The sequence below is a fragment of the Astatotilapia calliptera genome, chromosome 22 (genome assembly GCF_900246225.1).
Source record: "Astatotilapia calliptera chromosome 22, fAstCal1.2, whole genome shotgun sequence".
In the NCBI taxonomy this organism is placed as follows: domain Eukaryota; kingdom Metazoa; phylum Chordata; class Actinopteri; order Cichliformes; family Cichlidae; genus Astatotilapia; species Astatotilapia calliptera.
Genome location: NC_039322.1, coordinates 8,313,489 through 8,335,101, shown reverse-complemented (window position 1 = coordinate 8,335,101; position 21,613 = coordinate 8,313,489). Strand labels below are relative to the sequence as shown.

At 41.0% G+C, this 21,613-nt stretch overlaps 1 protein-coding gene across 1 annotated transcript in view; it reads right to left on the bottom strand.

Annotated features, from left to right (window-relative positions):
• The window catches only part of myo1g (myosin IG), a 69,398-nt gene that overhangs the window by 27,252 nt on the left and 20,533 nt on the right, over nucleotides 1-21,613 (bottom strand). The window contains exons 13-20 of the mRNA XM_026156789.1: nucleotides 20,295-20,369; nucleotides 19,982-20,114; nucleotides 16,037-16,203; nucleotides 14,428-14,635; nucleotides 13,695-13,918; nucleotides 12,358-12,502; nucleotides 3,517-3,621; nucleotides 2,755-2,868 (exon numbers count right to left, since the gene is read on the bottom strand). Coding sequence (XP_026012574.1) covers nucleotides 2,755-2,868; nucleotides 3,517-3,621; nucleotides 12,358-12,502; nucleotides 13,695-13,918; nucleotides 14,428-14,635; nucleotides 16,037-16,203; nucleotides 19,982-20,114; nucleotides 20,295-20,369 — 1,171 coding nt within the window. The remainder of the gene's footprint in view (nucleotides 1-2,754; nucleotides 2,869-3,516; nucleotides 3,622-12,357; nucleotides 12,503-13,694; nucleotides 13,919-14,427; nucleotides 14,636-16,036; nucleotides 16,204-19,981; nucleotides 20,115-20,294; nucleotides 20,370-21,613) is intronic.

The window sequence follows — 21,613 nt, the reverse complement described above, 5'->3', positions numbered from 1 at the left end:
ATCACTGCTGGACGTCCAGCTGTGCTGACTCATTACATCTCACGAAGGTGTTCTCAGTGAAAGCTATTTTGCATTCAGTACCTGAGTCACCTCAAAGTCTGATGGCACTTGGCAATCTCCAACTTTTGTTGGAATCCATCTTAATCTCAGATTCCTCAGTGAGGAACTGGGTAAAAAATGGGATGGAAATATCATAAACTAGACAAACTATTACATACATCTCAATTTTTTAGTTCAGTTTAAGAAGTTTTTCTGGCCAAAAAAGAAGGTGTGCTACTAGCTATTACAAAACACACACAGCCACTTTATTAGGTACAACAGTTAAACTGCTCATTAAGTCACTAATCAGCTGATCACATGGTGGAAGCGCCATGCATTTAAAGATGCAGACACTGTAAAGACAATTACATACATTTAATTCTCTTAAATATATGTAATATGTATGAGAGAGCAAAGACATTAAGCTGCTTGGTCAACAGTTCTAGAGTTGGTCTCCTCCAATCTTGACTGCATGCTTACAGCCCTGCTTTAAGACGCCTTAAGTCTGTGTGGTGATAAAAACATACTTTTACCCGAGACAGAGGTAAATGCCAAATGTCCAAGAAGGTTTTTCTAGCATTAAATGCACCATCACAGTACCATAGAGGTTTGGCTAAATGCCTCTACCTGAAACAATACCCCCCCCCCCCCCCCCTTTTTTTTTTAGATATAAAAAGAGACCCAGTGTTCCACATGTTAAATTCTTTAGTCAACCCTTCACTTTCTGTATGTTTTCCCAACACCAAGGTTCATGCATCAAGCTGTAGAAGAAAATTATGATTTCTGTTATGTCAAGAGAACTTCAGCCTCTTGCCCTGCAGAGCCAGCAGCCCTTTGAGATTCCTGATCCAGTTTCTCAGCTGAGGTTCGCCCCATATGGCAGAAAATCTAAAGCTAAGCTTGGCAGCTGCCTCCCAAGCATGACCACGGCGTCACATGTTGACAACAAAACCTAACGTACACACACAAACACGCACACAAACACTGACTGACTGATCAACAACCTCACAATTCTTAAAGGTCATCAGCCCTGAGACCCAAAGGAAGACAGTGTTCTCTCAGTGTGAGTCCTCTTATTGCTCTTGTACTTGTTGATGGATGGCTGTGACCTGGGTCAAACAGGACGGAAGATGAATAGGTGTGTGTGTGTTTGTGTTTGTGCGTGTACACAACTGAGGGGACAGAGTAAGAAATAAAGAGCAGCCAGAATAAAGCACAAAAAGTCTGACCACATTCATAACAGCTGTTATTTTTGTATTTGTACCACACTTTAAGGACAAAACCTTTTATAAACCTCTGTGATTTGTCTTGGTTTTGTTCTGTGCTTTGTTCTTCAGGAGCTAACAGGAGACTAACTAACGGCATGAGCTACACCTGGGTCCAGTGAGCTTGGCTGAAAAAGCATGTTTTTGCAGTAGTTGTGTCTCCCTTGCTTTCTGTCCTCATTTTGACATCAGCCTTCTGATTTGTACTTGCTTATGGGCGGCATGATTTCTGGACTTATTTATTGCCGCGCACTTTACTGACTTGCTGAACACAAGTACAATAATGTTTCTTCAGTGCTTTCATGTATGCTGTAATGTTCCACTTAAGTGATATTTGGATGGTTACAGTTCCTGACTTGGGAATCTACTTTTTATGTGCCTTTACATAATAATGTGAAATCTTGGTCATTTTCATGCTAATATCAAAATGTTCTGTCTAGTCAAGGCTCCTCCAGCTGGAAGGCCACAGTTACAATCCATCAATCCATTTTAAAAACTGTTTATCTAGTACACATCTGCAAGGGTGCTGGAGTGATCTGTCACAGGCCACGAGGCCTTGACACCTGTGGCAAATTACAATCCCCAATTACCCTAACACAGGAGCGTCCAACTCTCAGCCTCAAGGGCTGGCATCCTGCAGGTTTTAGATGTGTCTTTCAACACATTTGATTTAAATGGTTAAATGACCTCCTCAACATGTCTTGAAGTTCTCCAGAGGCCTGGTAATGAACTAATCATTTGATTCAGGTGTGTTGACCGAGGGTAATGTCTAAAACCTGCAGGACACCGAACCTTGAGGCCTGGAGTTGGAGACCCTTGCCCTAACGTGCATGTCTTTGGACTACAGGAGGAAGTAACGAGAGAGAAGGGAGAGAACATGATGGCCTGTGGATTCAAACCAGTGCAGCAATGAGCCGTCCAGTTACAATTAATTCTCAGCCACAAACATTATATGCAATATATGTGTTTGTACTATTTATCAGAAATGTATTATGATGAATAACTCTGCAAATTCTGCACCAAAAGAGTTGAGCAGACATTCAGTCACTCTGAGACCACATGAAAGCACAAAATAAGCATAAGGACAGTAAAGTGAATTTAGTACTGACTGAAGCAATTAATGAAAAATGAAAGTATTTATTATTGTATTAAAAACTGTAAAATCATCATATGGTCTTATGGTAAAAAGTCAATGCCTGCAACTATGAGCATTGTTGGGGACACTATGTTTAATCAGTCTGGGGTTTAAGGGTGAGAGTTATAATGTAATCAGGCTGTGGAAATGAGTAACATATGCTCAGATCTCAACAGGATACATTTGCAATGCTGGAAATATTGGATAAAGACAGCAGGAGTGAAGATAAGAGAAGGGATTTAGAAGGGAAGCTAGCAAATGAGTCTGTGTGTGAGCTTGCATTCAGAGTGTATGCTCTCCCACGTGAGTACTTACTGAGTCTAAAGGAAGCTTCTTCAGAACCTTATACTGTTTCTTTGGCTCTAATTTGTAGATGTACTTGTCTGTGATGAGCAGGCCTCGGTCTGTGCTCTTGTTGAACCTGTTCACCTGAGAGAGCAGAACAGGGGAAAGAAAAAGCTTCAGCATGTTTGTTCATTTTCTATTTTCTGTGAAGAGCCCTTCATGCCTCTTGCAGGATCTTTTGGGTTATTTCATTTCAAAAACAGGTTTTCCTTGTAAAGCAGCAAAGAAGCAACACACAAGAAAACATAAAAAAGACTGTGGTGGGTCTGTGAGTCGGGGGTTGCTTCAGTTCACTGTATCAAAGGCTACGTAACTTCAAATATAACTAAGCTCTACTCATAACTTAGGCGAAGCCCTCAATGTTCAGTCCCTGATATGGAAAGTATGGCCATTATTATCCTCAGGGAGACGATAAGAGGTTCAGCATGAGGTAAAATAATAAGCAGCGCTTCATTCAGGTTAAGGGAACTTGAGGACTGAATTCATAGTTCAGTTCCTTTTTATGATTGATCCTCAGATTACTTCCTGAGAAGGCTGTGTTCACTGGTTTGAACATGAAATATTGAAAGATGAGCTGTTACAAAAGAGAGGAAGCATGAGGGGGTGGAATGGGAAACACATCGAACCAGAAAAACATCCCAAAGCTAAAAGGAAGCAGCAGAAGAAAGAAACTCCTTGTGGCTACAAAACAGACATTTCCATTTCCCCGTGTTCTTTCCTCACATACTGTACCTTCCTACAGAAGCTCGAGAAGAGGACCTGACTGTACTCGTCTTTGTTCTTCAGCTCCTTGGAAATTCGGATGAAGCTGGCGCTGGTCTGAGGGCAGTCTCGGGCCTGCAGAAATGAAAGACCAGTATTATTTCAGGAGGTCGGTTGAGGCGACGATCTTCAGTACAGATGGAATAGGAATGCACTTCGCTGTTAGTCACAAAACTCCAGGTGACCTCTCCCAGCCTCTTTTAAGCCTTTTTATCGCTTTGATTCCATAAGCAGCAGATCAAAGCTCAAGGCCCCTGGCTGCTGTTACCAGACACGGAGCCTGACGTGCCGTTTCAGAGGCAAGGCAAGGCAAGGCAAGTTTATTTGTATAGCACAATTCAACAACAAGGTGATTCAAAGTGCTTTACAGAGACATTAGAACAAGAACAAATAAAAAGCATGATTTAAAATTGAATAAAACAAGCAAATAAACTAACTAACTAATTAACAAACAAACAAACAAACAAACAACAGTATATAAAATCAAAACAGATAAAATCAGAACAGTAGATAAAATCAGTAGTTAAATGTAAGTTTTGAAATTTAAGCTTAAAGTGTGGATTTGGTGCTTTATTCAAATGCAGCTGAGAACAGGTGAGTCTTCAACCTGGATTTAAATAAACTGAGTGTTTCAGCTGATCTGAGGCTTTCTGGGAGTTTGTTCCAGATATAAGGAGCATAAAAGCTGAATGCAGCTTCTCCGTGTCTGGTTCTGACTCTGGGAACTGATAAAAGACCGGATCCAGATGACCTGAGGGATCTGGATGGTTCATACTGGGTCAGGAGGTCATTGATGTATTTTGGTCCTAAACCATTCAGAGCTTTATAGGCCAGCATCAGAACTTTAAAGTCTATCCTCTGACGGACAGGCAGCCAGTGTAAGGACCTCAGAGCTGGACTGATGTGGTCCACTTTTTTGGTCTTAGTGAGGACTCGAGCAGCAGAGTTCTGAATGAGCTGTAGTTGTCTGACTGATTTTTTAGGTAGACCTGTAAAGATGCTGTTACAGTAATCAAGCCTACTAAAGATGAATGCATGGACTAGTTTTTCCAGGTCCTGTTGAGACATCAGATCTTTTATCCTTGATATATTCTTGAGGTGATAGTAAGCTGACTTTGTTATTGTCTTAATGTGTTTTTCTAAGTTTAGGTCTGCATCCATCACTACACCCAAATTTCTCGCCTGGTTTGTGGTTTTTAGATGTATAGATTGAAGTTCTCTGGTGACCTGTAATCGTTTTTCTTTGGCGCCAAAGACTATTACCTCAGTTTTGTTTTTGTTTAGCTGGAGAAAATTGTGGCACAACCAGTCATTGATTTCCTCAATGCATTTACCAAGAGCCTGTACAGGGCCTCGGTCTCCTGGTGACATTGTGATATATATTTGTGTGTCATCTGCATAGCTGTGATAGTTTATTTTGTTGTTGTTTATAATCTGTGCCGGTGGGAGCATGTAGATGTTAAACAGAAGGGGTCCCAAGATGGAACCTTGGGGAACTCCACATGTGATACTTGTCTGCTCAGATGTGAAGTTACCTATTGATACAAAGTATTTCCTGTTTTCTACGTATGTTTTGAACCAGTTTAGTACAGTTCCTGAAAGACCTGTCTAGTTCTCCAGTCGTTTGAGTAATATGTTGTGGTCAACTGTATCAAATGCTGCACTGAGATCCAGTAAAACTAGGACTGACATTTTTCCACTGTCTGTATTCAGACATATGTCATTAAACACTTTGGTCAGAGCGGTTTCAGTGCTGTGGTTCTGTCTAAAACCTGACTGGAAGGCATCGTAGCAATTATTCTGTTTTAAGAAGTAACTGAGCTGTTGAGAAACTGCTTTTTCAATGATCTTACTTAAAAACGGGAGATTTGAGATCGGCCTGTAGTTGTTCATTTGTGTCTTGTCAAGATTGTCCTTTTTCAGTATAGGTTTGATTACAGCAGTTTTTAGTGATTCTGGAAACACACCTGACATTAAAGAAAAGTTGACGATCTGTAACAGGTCTGACTCTAAAGTCTTTGAGACCTTTTTGAAAAAACTTGTTGGCAGGACATCTAAACAGCAGGAGGAGGAGTTCAGTTGACCTAAGATGTCCTCCAGGTCTTTGCTGTTAATAGGTTGAAACTGTTTCATGGTGTTTAAACAGTTTTTTGGTGGACACAGTACATATCCTGGATCTGCTGTTGATGTACCAATTGCTTGTCTAATTTTTTGGATTTTTTCAGTGAAGAATTTGGCAAAGTCATTGCAGGCCATGGTTGAATGAAGTTCAGCTGCCACTGACACAGGAGGGTTTGTTAGCCTGTCAACTGTAGAAAATAAGACCCGAGCATTATGGCTGTTTTTAGTGATGATGTCAGAGAAGTAGGACCTCCTTGCATTCCTCAGTTGTAAATTATAATTGTGAAGTTTCTCTTTATAAATGTCATAATGAACCTGGAGGTTTGTTTTTCTCCATCTGCGCTCAGCTTTCCTACACTCTCTTTTTTCATTTTTCACCAGGGTGGAGTTTCTCCATGGAGACTTTTTCCTTCCAGAGATAACCTTCACCTTAATGGGAGCAATAGTGTCCATTACATTTAACATGTTAGCATTGAAGCTATTGACGAGCTCATTGACTGACCCTCTGGGCAGGTCAGGTGTTAATGGGAAGACCTGGTTAAAAATTGCACTACTGTGTTCAGTTATACACCGTTTTGTTATCACTGTTGTTGATATATTTGTGTGGGCTGAGATTTTACTTTCAAAGAAAACACAGTAATGATCAGACAGGCCCACATCAGACACAGTAACCTTTGAAATGCTCAGGCCTTTGGAGATCAGTAGGTCAAGAGTGTGTCCTCTATTATGTGTGGCCTCTGTTACATGCTGAGTAAGCCCAAAGTTGCCCAGAGTGTTACTCAGGTCTTTAGTCCCTTTGTCCTGAGGGTTGTCCACATGAATGTTAAAATCCCCAGCAATAATTACACAGTCAAAATCAACACAGATCACAGACAGCAGTTCACTGAGGTCATTAAAAAAGTCTGTGCAGTATTTGGGAGGCCTGTAAACATTAAGAAACACAACTTTGGATGGGGCCTTCAGCTGTAAAGCCACATATTCAAAAGACTGAAAACTTCCAGGAGATAGCTGCTTACATTGAAATGATTCATTAAATAAGACAGCAACCCCTCCTCCTCTCCTGCTCGCCCTGACCTCACTGATAAAACTGTAGTTAGGAGGGGTCGTCTCGATGAGAACAGCTCCACTGTTACTTTGGTCCAACCAAGTTTCAGTTAAAAACATAAAATCAAGGCTGTGCTCAGTGATTAAATCATTAATTAAAAATGTTTTCCCAGCTAGAGATCTAATGTTTAATAAAGCCAACTTAAGTGTTTTAGAGGTATTACTTGTCCCCTCGTGTTTGGGAGCAGTCTGTGGCACACAAGGTATGTTTACTATGTTTAAAGATCTTTTAGAGTGCAGCTCTCTGTGTTTTGACCAGGCCACATGTCTCCTGTCACCTAAAAGTACAGAAATTTTAAAACCTTCTAGTAAACAGGGTCCCAGCTTCTCCTGGGAAAAGTCATCACTGCCATAATCCTCGCAGCCCGGACCCTTCACACATCACACATCAGACTGCGGAGACAGGGCATGAAGAGGAACTAAGGGGGGCGAGGCTGGGCAATGTGACTTCGATTGCTCTGTTGAGGGTGGGGCTCGATGGCGAACCTTTGGCCGCTCTGGTGGGGGGTTTATGGGGGACAAAAAGGGATTGGGACGGGGGGTAGATCTGAGCCCAGCATTGACCCGCTCCATCATCTCCTCAGTGAATTTCAGGTGTGGGGAGGAGGGAGAAAGGGAGGGGGAGGAGGGTGATGGCCTGTCAGGGGTTTGGGGGACTGGGGAAGGTCGTGGTCCCTTGTCCTGGTCGTTGGTGTTGTTGAGAGAGTTGGAGGCAAATAGGGACCCCTCTTCTTGCCTTAGATGTCTCTCCTTTCTGAGGCTCTTCCTCAGATGCCATGGATGTCTCTCCTTTCTGAGGCTCTTCCCGGGTGGGGGCAAATGGAGCTCCTCCTCAAGGTTTCTGCTGGGCTTTGTCTGTTCTTGGAGTACTGTTTGTTCCTCTTTATGAGATAACTCCTCGTTTATCTCAGCCTTGGCACCAAGCACGGATGGATGACGTATGGAATAAAACAAGTTGGAGGTGAACAGTTTCACCCCTGACTTGTTAAAATTAAATCCATTTGCTTTGAACAGATGCCTGCGTTCCCAAAAAATATTAAAGTTGTCGATAAAGTGCACTGAGTGGTCAGCACATGCTGATATAAGCCATTTATTCAGTGTAAACAACCTGCTGAATCTCTCGTCTCCTCCTCTGACCGGCGGTACAGGTCCACTGATGAATACAGCTGCATTCAGAGGGTTTACAGTATTTAATAATCCAGTAAAGTCCCGTTTCAGAACCTCCGACTGTTGTTTGGACACATCGTTTGACCCTGTATGCAGAACAATGTTTGTCACAGTTGGATATTCATCTGCAATTTGAAGAATTCTCTCCTTCAGGTTGTTGACCATATCGTTAGGAAAGCAGAGGACTTTAGTGTTCTTACCGCACATCCTTTGTACATCCTTTACGGCAGAGTCACCCACAATCAGAGTTTCAGGCCTAGCCTTTAGCTTTCCCTGTGGCCTTTCACTTTTCAACAGATTTTCAGACCTTATTTCGCTGCTTTTAGATGGATGGTTGTCCGATATAGATCCAGGGTCCTTTGATAGTGGAGCAAATCTGTTCTGCAGTTTCACATTCAGTTGTTTTGGAGGTTTGTTGTTAACCTTCCTATTCACGGTTGTCCAGTCCTGTTTCCTCCCGTATACAGGGGTAGAAGAGCTTCTCTGTCTCGTAGGAAGTGAAGGCCAGTCGGTTTCAGAGATTTCAGCTCGCTGTGCCCTGCCTGTGATACGTCCTCCCCCTTCCAGGAGACATGATTTATGTCTTGGTTTTGCACCAAGACAGTCTAAGGGGGGATTATCACTTGAGGATTTATAATAATGCACAGAGTCTACTTTCTTGGTCATGTTATCTGTGCTCCTTAGCTGTGTACTAGCTTGCTCATCGCCATTGTTTTGAATCAAAGGCAAGGTTGTTTCATTTCCACACAGTCCATTTACCTCCACGTTTACTTCTAAGCGATGAATTTTTGTCTCCAGTACTGCAATCTTCTGCAGGAGGCTGTGGTAGTCATCTGTGGAGAGGGAAGGCATCTTGTTGCTAGTTAGCCTAGCGGTTAGCACCTTTCCAGGCTATTGAGGCTGCTCGGTGCCCAGACGCTGTAATCAGGCTTCAGCTGTGTCTAGGCCACAGACACACGGAGCGCTGAGGATAAGGTAACCATAAAATGTTGCTGTTTCTGTTAAGAACACTCTAGTCCTAATGATCTACAAGTGTCCAGAAGTTATCGCAGGTAAGCTCACACGGAAAAAAGGGAAAAAATCAGCATAAAAATCAATAAAAATCAATATAAGAAGCAAAGCATTCAAGAGCAAAGAGATGAAGCGTCCACACTCACAAAGGGGAGGAGCAATCAGAGGGACCAAAGCTGATGAGAAATACATTTGGTGGCAAATCTAACACTCTGTTATAGTCTTCCTCCTATAAAGTGCAGCTATCACGGTCATTTTTTAAACATTTCTCCTACAATCTATTTTACATGCTTTAATATATACAGTACACGGTTTAAAGCTGTGGTTCCCAGACTGTGTGCATTGAAGAAATCCAGGTGTGACCATCGTACATTCATTTTGCAGTAAATAACTGCAGACAAACTATATAAATAAATTCAGTCTCTGTATCAGTACTTTCTGCACACTCGTTTCCCTTAAAAAATCTCTTCTATCAAAGTGAACCTCAGTCTGTTTGAGGAGTATTATGACAGCATGACACATCAAAGGCTCTGACTGACAGCAGGGAGAATACAAAGGGGAAAACAGCTCACTTTCTTGTGTGAATCAAACCACAACTAACTACCAGTCCAGCCTATTTGCCAACTAAAGAAAAGAGAAAAAAAATCAGTAGGGAGCATAGAGGAAAGTTGAACTGCCTAATGGCTTCATTTGCCTGGAGATGTCAACGTCCCTTAATCTGAATGTGTGCTAACATGACGCCAAGAAAGCCTAAAGAGCCACTTGGAAACCAAATATCCCCTCTGAGAGAAACTAGGCCTACTTCAAAAGAGCACCGGATGCCAACCAAGAGGCTCCATGACTGCCTGTTGATTGGTGTGAAGGTGTTTCATAAGGTGATGGAGGCAAGGTGACACTTCTCTCTGTTGTCTGATGCTGTAATCAAAACATGTCAGAAGACAGAGGATATATTTTTCACAGGGATGCATACTGGTTTACTCTTATATTATGGCTTATCGTTTGGTGTTATTTGGAAATGGTAAGTATCCAAAAAACCTCTTAGTTTTTAAACTTGTACCAGCTTCTCTGGTTCCAGAGGTAAATCTGAGTGCTACTGAGTGAACTGATATGCTAGTGTGATTCCAAATTACTACCAACAGCTAAGATTCAACATCTCTGACTATATATAAAAGATGAATGTAGCCACCATTTTTGCTGAATGGGAAAATCACTGTCTAAATATGTTCATTTAAGTAATATGAAACGGGGCAGGTTCAGGCACTTTTTCCAGGTCTTAGTGTTGATTACCTGAAAATTTTCCTTTGTTGAAGCTTAAGACTGGACATGAACCCCCTGAACTCGGTGAACTTACAATCACAGTAAGGATTCAGCCTGACTGAATGCCACGATGCATGCACTAATCTACAGGTCACTGTGGAATTAAATGCAATCACATGAACTTAGATCCCTGAAGGAGGCCAGCAAGTCAGGGGCCAGCTGACAAACTAGCAAAGGGAATGTCTCAGGACTCTGCGGCAGTCACGCTCACGCTCCCCGAAGGCATCTTTAAAGTCAGAAAACAACCTCATATTAGCTGGTAAATGAAGCAACTGTAGTATTCATCAATAAAGGGCTGTGTTCACATGAACAGCCCTCTTTTGGTCACAGCCCAAGGCACATCACATGCACAGTATACATTCACAACAAAAGATGATCCTATACACAGCTGATTGTTCAAGTCTTTTTTCATTACTGTGATGAATTTGTGTGAAAATTTCCTGCCAGTGGGCTGCAAAATATCCAGCTGAACTAACTAAATGGGAGTCATGTGAAATGACAACTGCTTAAGAAATTCTTCCGTTTTGAAAGTTAAAGAGGCAGAAAAAACAAGCGGAAAACTATAAAACTACAAAATGCTTTAATGTTTTTATTAGTTCAGCAGTGTTTGAGAATCTATGTCACTATTTTAACATTGATATGTTAAAATATATATAAAGAAACAAGTTTTTTTTTTTTTTTAAATTTTGAAATCATGTTCTGCCTTTCCAGGGAAGCCACTGAGACTTATTTCTACTGTTTTTTGGGTTTGTTTGTTTTTTAAATCTGGAGTGGAAAGTGTAAAAACGGCAGAAAAGTCAACTCCAGCTTTTCAATAAAATGCATTGCAATATCATTTCAGGTGATTTCAAAAGTAGTTCTGCTTTTCTAGCTGAGATTTAGGTGTGCTGTCTGAATCACAATAATCGCAGACATAATGGCTGGTTTCTTAGTTTTAGTTTTGCCATCTAGTTTATTTGGTGGTTATAGTTTGCTTTTATTCACTGTTTCAGTTTATTCTGCCTCGCGTGTGTTTCTCGTGTCTTAAGTATAAATCTGTGTTAGGTGTTCTCATGTTCAAGAGCTAGTTTGTCTTGTGTGCTTATTATTCAGTTTTGCCTCCCATAATTGTGTTTCACTGATTGCTTGCACCCAGGTATTCTCCACAGCTGTACTCACTTCTTCTAAGTAGCCTGTGTGTACAACAACCCTCAGGTTTAATGTGTTTTGTTGGTGTTTTCTCTCTGAAAATGTTGCCAATACATTTTTATTTTGCTCACATGTTTTCCTTTCTTGCAGATATAGTTCCCTGTTGGATTTTCTTTGTTTTTCTTTGTACTATGCTGTCAGACAAAAGGTCATCAAATGCACATACAAGCTTCCATTTTGTCTGTGTGTCACAGTGACGTCACAGAAAGGTGGATGACAAAATCTGGATGAGCCCTACTCCAGATTTCTGGTGGTCTACAAGTGAAAGTTATTTACTTTTGCCTTGTTATCTGTAAAACTTAATGCACATATAAGAGTGGCATTATTTTTCTAATGACATCTCAAACATGTGACTTTTTTTAATGAATCACTGATATATATATATATATATATATATATAATGTACTTCTTTACACTTAAAGAAAGTTGTTTTATTATTGTTTTGCTCACTAGCTATTTGCCAAACTGTATTGAAACTATGAAAAGTGTGATGTAAACTGGAAACAGAGACTGTTCATCTTCAGACAGTAAATGGTGAGACTGCAGAAAAGTCAGCATCTTTTAAGCAAACTTTAGGAGCACCAATCTCCTAGTGACCTATCCATCCATCTTTGCTGATCACACATCCCAGCATCTATTCACCAAAAAGTGTGGCGTGCATGTATGTGTGTGTGCGTGTGTTGCCTCATCTTTGCATATTAAGGTGGATACTCACAAATTTGTGAAAGATTTCATATCTCAAGTGTCCAATTTTCTTGCTTAAATAAAGGTAAAATAAATCAAGTGTCTTCCAGAGGTCAAAATAAATCCCAAAACAAATAATTTTACAACCTATTCGAACACGATGTGCTGAGAAACAACAAAGGTACCCAGGATTTATCTTGTTACTACTGTGATTCTTACATTTGCCAGGTAGTCCCTCTCCCAGGCTCGGCTGACTCCCCAGTCTTTTCTCTCTCCGCTCAGAGCCGTCATAGCTGCCACTTTGGCCCGAACTTCCAGCATGTCAGACGGCGGGATGTTTTTCACGATCTGCCTCGCCCACCACCTGACACCGAGGGATGAGAACAAGACAGCATGCCATGAGGGTGGATATTACTTCAAAGGCCCAAAGAAAGAAAAGTTGGAGGAACAGCTTTAAGTTAGAGTCAGATAAAGGATAAAAATCAGTGATCCAAAACTCACTCAATCACACAGCCAAACACTGACTCGACTTATTCTGCAGCTACTGAGAATTTAGTGACCTTAAGAGATGAGTTGATTTCAACACATGTGCTTAAAAAAGAAACCAGATTTTTGCACACTTTACAAAATGAAGATGAAAGAGATGGAGGAAGAAAGCAGGCAGGGTAGAGAAGAGGTGGAGAGAGTGGTGGGGGTGAGGGAGACGAAGTGAGGATAAAGAGGTAAGGATGAAGAAGAAGGAGTAAGACTTTAACCCTAATGGATAGAATTAGGATTAGGTTAGGGTTTGGCACTTAGTTCAGATAGTTAAACCTAGGGTTAAGAGGCTTGAATATGTATAACTCTATGTGCAGTCGGGCAGGCAGCAGTCACTTTATGGGAAACACTGCTAACAGAGAATAAATTCCAGCTAAAATATTGAACCACTTATCCAAACAACTTCAAACTTGGGGCTGTTCTTCCTCAAACCCCAGAAAAGATCCACCAAGTCTGAAGTGGATCAAAAGAACGGCAAAGAACAGACAGATGAATCACTCTCGCATCTGTGAATTCAGGCTTTAGCCAGCAGCCACTTCGCTTAGCTTAACAAAAAGGCTGTAAACAAGTATAAGGGCTGTTTCTCAATATCTTTAAACATTAATACTTTACTAACCTCTAAAACTAATCCACTAATTCGAAAGTTACATCTCTTTTGTTTCATCTGTAATAAAGTCTCTAAAGTGTTTCACATCTAAGCAGCAACCTCTGGGGATGAACAATGAAGCCAACATGAAAATCCCCAAAGCGGCGTTTCCTAAAACTGCCACTTCAGCTTGGCTCCAAAATCAAGTCAATCCCCAGAGACAACGATTTGATAACACCCACGTTTAAAACTGTGTGACTGTGCATCATGTTGGTAGGGTTCCCATGGATGCAGTAAGGATGGACACTGCTTCTTTTGGCTGAGCTTTTATTAAATATATAATGACACAGCATAATATGTCAGTCTATGTAATGTAAAATATCCTTAGTATTTCACAGACCACACAGAGTTGCATATTTTTATGTGCTCTGACCTGCGATGCAGCATGACTGTGATGCTGTGAAACTGCGACAGTGCTGCAGGCGGCGTCGGCCACTCCAAGCTCTTCCCATAGTCGGCCATAGTTCGCACATTAGCAAACCTCCGCTCCACCTCCCAGAAGTGTGCCTTGACCTTGTAGCGCTTATAGCAGCCCATGATGGCATAGATGGCCCTCATCCGCCGGCACCTTGCACGAGCTAGAGTCCCGCGCCACACCTGTGGGTCAGGTTAAAAAAACAACAACAAAGGGGCGTGTGAAAGAGACAAAACAAGAGAAAAATTATTGCCTCTGCATCCCACAGCACTTAAGACAAACTTTTCCTCCGGTTAGAGTTCCAGATTTCTCTGCAGTTATAAAGTAGGTCAGAGGAAAGAGAAAAGAGAAGGGTATTTCATTGAGCAAGCGAAGTAATTGACTTTAATGCAGCTGCGCTCTGGATCGCATTAATTATCCCAATTATTGTTACAGGAAATTAGGATTCAAGCTGGCAGATGAATTTCAGTCAAACATAACCAAGAGCCACATATTCATGAGCCTGAGACAAACTGCAGTTTCTATTCTGATACCTTGAAGCCTGGTGGAAAAAACACTGCATGTTATTAACTTCAACACACCATCTGAACTGTTCCTGATGCTGAATTAGATGTCAAACTATCACATCAATGGATCTTTAAAATTAAACATTAAACCAGCTGTGAAGCATGGTGACACTTTCATGCCTCACCTTTTGCAGGAAAGTCACCAGGATGGGGATGAGGTGGTTTCTCTCCTGCTCCAGTGTGAAGAGAGACCGCGGCGTTCTCACAAACAGCTTTGTTTGGCCGTACGCAACGTCGTCCTGGAAACCGTGCTGGATGACGATGGCCTCCACAGCTTCCCTGTCTGACGCCATCAGGTGGTTTGGCCAGGTGTACTCGCACGTCATTTTATACCTGAACAACATTCCGCAAGAATCAGAGACGATGATCACATAAGTGTTTGCAGTCTGACCTCAAACTTGGGTAGAGACAGTTGATGTCAGTGAACATCACTAACTCTGCTACCTGAGAACGTGAGTTTCCAAGCAGTTTCCAAGTGTCAGATTGAGGGATCAATATCAGAAGCATAACCGAGAGAATTTTCATCGTCACTGTGATTTTGACATTTGCACATTTTTGTGCACCATGAACTCTCAACGAGGGTCAGACTTTATCCAGATGCCTTCTGTGATATCCAGAGGCATCGGAGGGCAGATATCTTAATTTATGGTATTAGAGTCAAGTGTAGCTTTGATTAAAATTGGAGAAAACATTGTGACCACACCAAAATAACATTCTGACATTGTCCATGTTTTTCTTCCTTTCATTGGCTCTCATTAAAAAATTTTAAAATCTGTATTTAATTACTTACATGGCCATGCTTCTGCCACATCTGCTGAGACCTTATTCTAATGTAGCACTTTCCTGCTCCCAGACAATTTTGTAACTTTAACTTTGACATTTGCTATCGTGCCATTGTGCACCTGCTGACAGGCCGTTAAAGAAAAACTCAGGAGTTTATGAGTAACACAATCACACTTGAGCTTTCCAATCTCCAGATCGGGCTCACTGCTACTTCCTCCTCTTCCCAAAACTCCAAAAATGGAATTCAACTTGAAGGTTTGCTATTTTGAAGCTGTGGAGGAGATTCAGCAGATGGTCAGAACAGGACTTTAATCCTAAAATAGCTAGGGTGCTTGCAGTGGTGCAGAATTACACAAGAAGACAACCCTGAAGGGAAAGCAACCACAGTATAAATGCTGAACATAGTCTGACAACTGAAGCCATAAACTTTTTCTTTTTAATTACCAGCAGGGGGCGATCCCTCTAGCTCCCAAAAAAAACTTCCAGTCCTGTGGAAGTCTGCCCTCCACTTTCTTGTGATGGGACCTCTAAACACTGTCCTGATGGCTAATGACTCATTTTCTAGTTTCAGGTCATACTAATTAAATTATGGTCATTATAATGACTTGTCCAACACGTAGCGACTTCAAAAAATACAAAACATATCATGCACGAACCAGGCTGGTAATGTTGGTAATGTGTTTTTTCTTTTAGCCAACTTTTTGACACACCTTAAATGTTAACTTTAGGTCTTTTTAGTCGTGTTAGGTTTTGTTAAAACAGGCACCAATTGTCAAATAGTCTAAATCTCTTGAGTAGTATTATTTACATAAATGTGTGCCATCTTTTTAAGGTTTCAGATCAAAGTACATTTTGGGTAAGAAAAGTTACTTTTTTTAAACTTTTTACTCATGGTGTTACACTCCGCTGCTGAAGAGACCACTTCACTAGACCGTAATCACGTTGTCTTACCTCTGCAGGAAGCGAGCATAGAGCTGCCTGTAGGCAAAGCCCGCCCTGCGTACCCTCACGTTCTCCAGCAGGCCAAGGTAGGCCACCTGGTGCTGGCAGCGGGCGTCATCAAACAACACCGGTGACTTCATTTCGTTGGGCTTTATACATCGCACATAGTATGGCTCCTGCAAAATAGAACAAGTTGTTCAGCTGGCATGGTGTGAGCTTTCTTTGGCTGTATTTCAACAAGCCTGTTTGCATTTTCAATAAAGTGTTACATCACTGGTGACACAGCAACACTGCATTTAGACTGATACTCTGAATGTATTTTTTCATAACACTCTTGTTTTATCACCTGCACAAACTTGAACAGGTCTTTGATTTTTCTCAGTGTTCGCGTCACCGCTGCGGTCATCACTGTGCGAGTAAATAAACTGAACTCAGCTTGTAAACTGTCAATGAGCTGCACCACAGCCAAGCTGCAAAACTGGCAAACTGAGTTCAGTGACCTTAATCAGACTTGCAGAATGTTTCAACAAACGCCACAGTGAGCAGCTGAGCCTCACAACAGCCCAGCCCCGCGCAGCTACTCGCTAGCAGCACGCCGAGCTGCACTTTAGATGAAGCAGGGTCATGGCTGGATGCCTGAACCTTGACAGTTATAGCGGGGATGCACTACATCCTGTCAAAGAACTGGCTGTTGTGTTTTCACTGATTTAACCGCTCTGTCCATTAAAGACAAATAAGGCGAAGCACTTTCTGACACCAAACACTGATCCCTGTGCAGGCTTTGCCTGGAGTTTCGACTCAGCTCGGCAGCAGTTTGAGAAAATGTCAGAAAATGAAGGCTGAGAGGAAATGAAGTGGGAAGCCTGAGCACAGGTGCTTCAGTACTGCTGCTGAAGAAAACTGTCTGCTCTTTCAACGTGACCTACAGCAAAAAAAACCCTTCAGGCATGGGAGTTTACTTTCATTTCACCTCAGCCACATCATGACGAGATGCTACAGCAGCCCGGAAGCAGGCCATCCAAAAATAACAGCAAGAAATGTCAGACTTCAGTCAGTGAGATGAGGCCAGGCGAGGTGAGGTGCATACTTTATGTACCACCTCCATCTCCTTCTCCTCCTCAGCACCCTCTAAACGCCACAAAAAGACAGATAGGATCAGGACAACTTAGAAACACTGCTACTCCCTGACACCACAAGGAACAGACTGCGATGTATACATGTAAATGCTACACCTCTTCTTCCTCTTCCGATGTTTATTATGCACTATCCAAAGGAGACATCACACAAACACATTGGGAGTCTCAGAATAGTCTGTGAGTCATGCAGACTTACAGGGACCAGAACCGCCTATAACTGGTGCAGAGCATCAGTACAGACAGCAGAGTAAACTGGGGAGATGATCTACGCTGGCACTAAACACAAACTCTGACACAGAAATATAAACAAATCTGTAGGTTTCCAGAGTAATTGATTTGACTTCAATTCATGTTCTACAAAATCAAAGCACAGAAGCAAAACCAAAATAAATGCTCCACTGGACTCAATCTTTCATATGTTTTTTGCTAGATTAAAATCTGTAACCTATATAAACAAATGTGTTATGTGTTTATGAAAACAGCATATAAAAAACACAAACCATAGAATTATAGGCTGACTGTAAAGCTAATCAGACAGTCATTCCACAAAGCTAAATCAGGAAGTAGCTAAATCCAATCATGATGGAAGAAAGAAGTCTACTAAAATCCTCTAAAGCTAACAAGCTTAGAGCAACTGTGTAATAGGGTAACTACCTAGACAGTAATGCTAAATAATGAAAGAAAGGCATATGAAATTTTACCTGATAAGACTGGCATGTAGCTTAGCTAAAGCTAAAATGATTGATTCAAATATATCCTTTCTTACTTTTAATTAAATTATATCTTAGTAACTTATCTAATGATTTGAGGAAAAGGCATTTTGCCTATTTCTAAAGTTAGCAAGCTTATAGAAACTCGGTAACTGGGTAGAAACTAGGTAGCTAAGCTAAATAAAGCAAGAAAAGGCTAATTAAATGCAAGCTTGTGATTAGCTACCTACATTAGCTTTAGCTGAAGCTAAACTAAACTGAACAATATTACGAGAATCATTTTTATGCTATCTTTTTTAGTGAGATTTTATTTTGGTAATTTAACCAAGGTTTGAGCCAAAAACTAAATTTCTCACTAACTCACTAATTGGGTATCTATGGAAGCCCGTTTCCGCCACTAAAAAAAAAAAAAAAGGATCCATAACTCAAAATTTCGAGTTATTTTCTCGAAATTTCGAGTTATTTTCTCGAAATTTCGAGTTATTTTCTCGAAATTTCGAGTTATTATCTCGAAATTTCGCTGCCAATCAGTAATCTACGTGAATGACGTCATTTCCATGTTACCCGGAAGCTGAAGCCCTCAGCTACAAATGCTACAGCTAAGCTACCGGTATTACATCCAGTCGTGAATGCACAGATTGCTGAGTGTTTTCAGCCTGGCTTCACAAATGATGAAATCCCTGTGTTATTAGCTGAATCACATGGTGTTACTATCAGCAAACATACTTTAATTTGTTGGGATCCGTTTTTGAGTGCGCGGTCCTGCGCCATATGCTTCCGTGTAACAAGAAAGCGACCTCATTCACGTATATTTTTGATTGGCAGAGCTAACTCGAAATTTTGAGAAAAGTAACTCGAAATTTCGAGTTATATTTCTCGAAATTTCGAGAAAATAACTCGAAATTTCGAGTTATGGATACTAGCTTTTTTTTTTTTTTAGTGGCGGAAACGGGCTTCCATAGTTATCTAACTACACAGCTAAGCTAAATAAAATGAGATATGCAGCTGGTGATATGACCACTTTGTTTTAGTTAAAGCTAAATCTAAACTGAACAAATCCCCCTTAACTGGTTTGTGCCTTTTAATAAAGTGACATTTTGGTAGTTCTAATAATTGAGAAAAAACAATTAAACTCATCTAAAGCTAACAAGACTACATTAATAAGTAGATGGCTGCACTATAAAAAAGAGAACTATTTGAAATATCATCTGGTGAGACATCCACCTACAGTATATGTGTTCAAAAGTACTGGGTCACCTACACATTAAACCTACAAGAGCTGGCCATGGAAACTATACCATGAAGCTCCCAGTGCACAGTTTTTGTGCTGATGTTAATGCCAGAGGAGGTCTACGGGACTTTTAAGAGCTATGCTACATTGTGACTGAGCTCTTGTAGTTCCTAAACACCACAGATATTGTGGGATATCTAAGAGGAAAGACATTTCACTAACTGATGGCATCTTACTACAATACCACACACAAATTCAGCGAGCCCTTTAGAATGACTCAGTACATTTCCAATAAATGGGGAAATCCAACTAAGTCAAATTCTGGCTTGAATGAACTGACTGGTGCTACAACCTAAAAGTTTCATTATATTTTCAGTATAAAAGCAAATACTTTACTGTAACCGTAATGGATGCCACAAGTCATTTTAGACCATTTACCATTTTGGCTTCACACCAAACTACTAACATTTATTAGCAGTTATCTTACACAATCACATGCTATCAAGGTAGCACAAGGTAGGAAAAGGTACCGTTATAAAGTCTTAACCATCCAATCAACACACTTTTGCAAAACGCTGTTATTATTTTAGCCATTTAACATCAATCATGTACTGTCTCATGGCAGCTCTCTAAGTAGACGGAGTGGTAGCGATTAAAATAATTATCTTAACACCGACATAAAGCAGCAGTATTATGGATTAACATATTTACAAACTAGTTTAGAAATCAGTTTTCTCAACTTTAATGCTTCTTCATTTACTACTCTTTGACTGTGTGGACATCAAACGTGCATTAATTAGCTGAAAATACATCCACAGCCTCCCACTGGGGTTAAGAGAAGAAACGAGGAAGTCGATCATAAGCAGAAACTACTAACCTTGCACGCCAGTTTATCAACCAAAGCCACAATGGAGTTCTTGAACAGGGTGGCAGCAGTCAAAGGCCGCTTGGTGACCTCTGTGATGCTCAGATGTCCATCTGGCCACATCTCTTTTAGGACTGGATTGGCACTATGAGAAGCAAGAAAGCGGGGTAAAGAGTAAAGAAAGGACACCATTAACTAGGCTAGCAGAGGAGGGATGTGCAGACTGAGGGAAGAAGAAACTCATATATACACATGACCCAGTTAATGAACTGTCAAGAGCATTATGATGCTGGGAAAAACTGTCAGTGATGCTTGTGTTTGGCACCTGTTGTACATAAGGCGCTTGAAGTCTTGGAAAAGCAGGTCCTTGTTCTTGTCCAAAAAGCCCTCGACGGAATATCTGCAACAGATGTAGAGAGGGTGATATGAGAGTAATTATTTAGTAATGAGAGGGCGGCCCCATTGATGAGTATTTGGAGTGAACAATAACAATCAAGATGCTAAAGTTACACAAAAGTCAGACTAAAATAGCAATAGAGTTTAAAGAGTAAGTGTCTGCCACTCAAAGGGTCGCTATCATTAACTGCACTCTCTGCTACTAATGACTCACAGACCTCCGGCAAAGGATTAGAGCAAGAGTCATGCTGCTTAGTCAATTTACAAATTAGGTACATGGTCAAATTCTCCTCATGGCTCGCATTTAGATAAAATGAACTGTCTACAAACTAATCTGTCTGCCTTTTTTTTTTCCCTCCACAAACTGCTCAGTTGGTTTTGATGAGGCATCAGTGGGAGGTCACGGGCACATTGTAAGGCACAGTTACATAAGCTGTCCAGCTCCGGGGGATGAGCCTGCTGTAGTGTAAGCATTGCCTCATAAAAACCTCTCCCTCGTATTCACAGTGTAACAATACGATGCACAGTGTGGATGCATTTCTGACTTTAAAGAATGCATTCCTTTTATTGGACTGTGCACATATCCTGTAAATGAGAAGCTTTAAAACCAGTAAAAGCAGCAAAACAAAAATGTATACAAATATTCCCCTAAAATTACATTTTTTTTAAACTACATTATATATATAGGGGTTTTCTACTGTTATCACCCAGTTACAGGACTTTGGACTATAATCCATATTAACATACTCACAACAATGACACGTTTGGGGCACTTTTGGGTTCAGTGTCTCACTAAAGGACACATATGTATGCTGACTATCACAAGCTGGGACCCAGTCACCAACTTCCTGATTACTGCAGGACTTGTTTTACCTTCAACTGCTAAACCACTGGTTCTCAAACGTTCTCTGTCTTTCCCCACTTGAGGTGGCTGTAGCTCTGAAGGCAGAGGCAGGTCATCTACTAATTGGAAGGTTGGTGGTTCAATCCCTGCCATGCCAAAGTATCCTTGTACAAGACACTGAACCCTGAGTTGCACTCTGATGTGTTCACTGGAGTGTGAATGTTATATAGAAAAGCACAAATGTGAGTGAATGAAAGCGTTATATAAGCACCAGTCCATTTAGAAGCCAAAAAACCCTGAAACATCTGCATTTTTATCCAATTATTAACAATAATAAAGTATTCAACATGAATTTTACTTTCAATAAAGGCCTCCCCAATGGCTTCAGAATACTCTTGTTTATG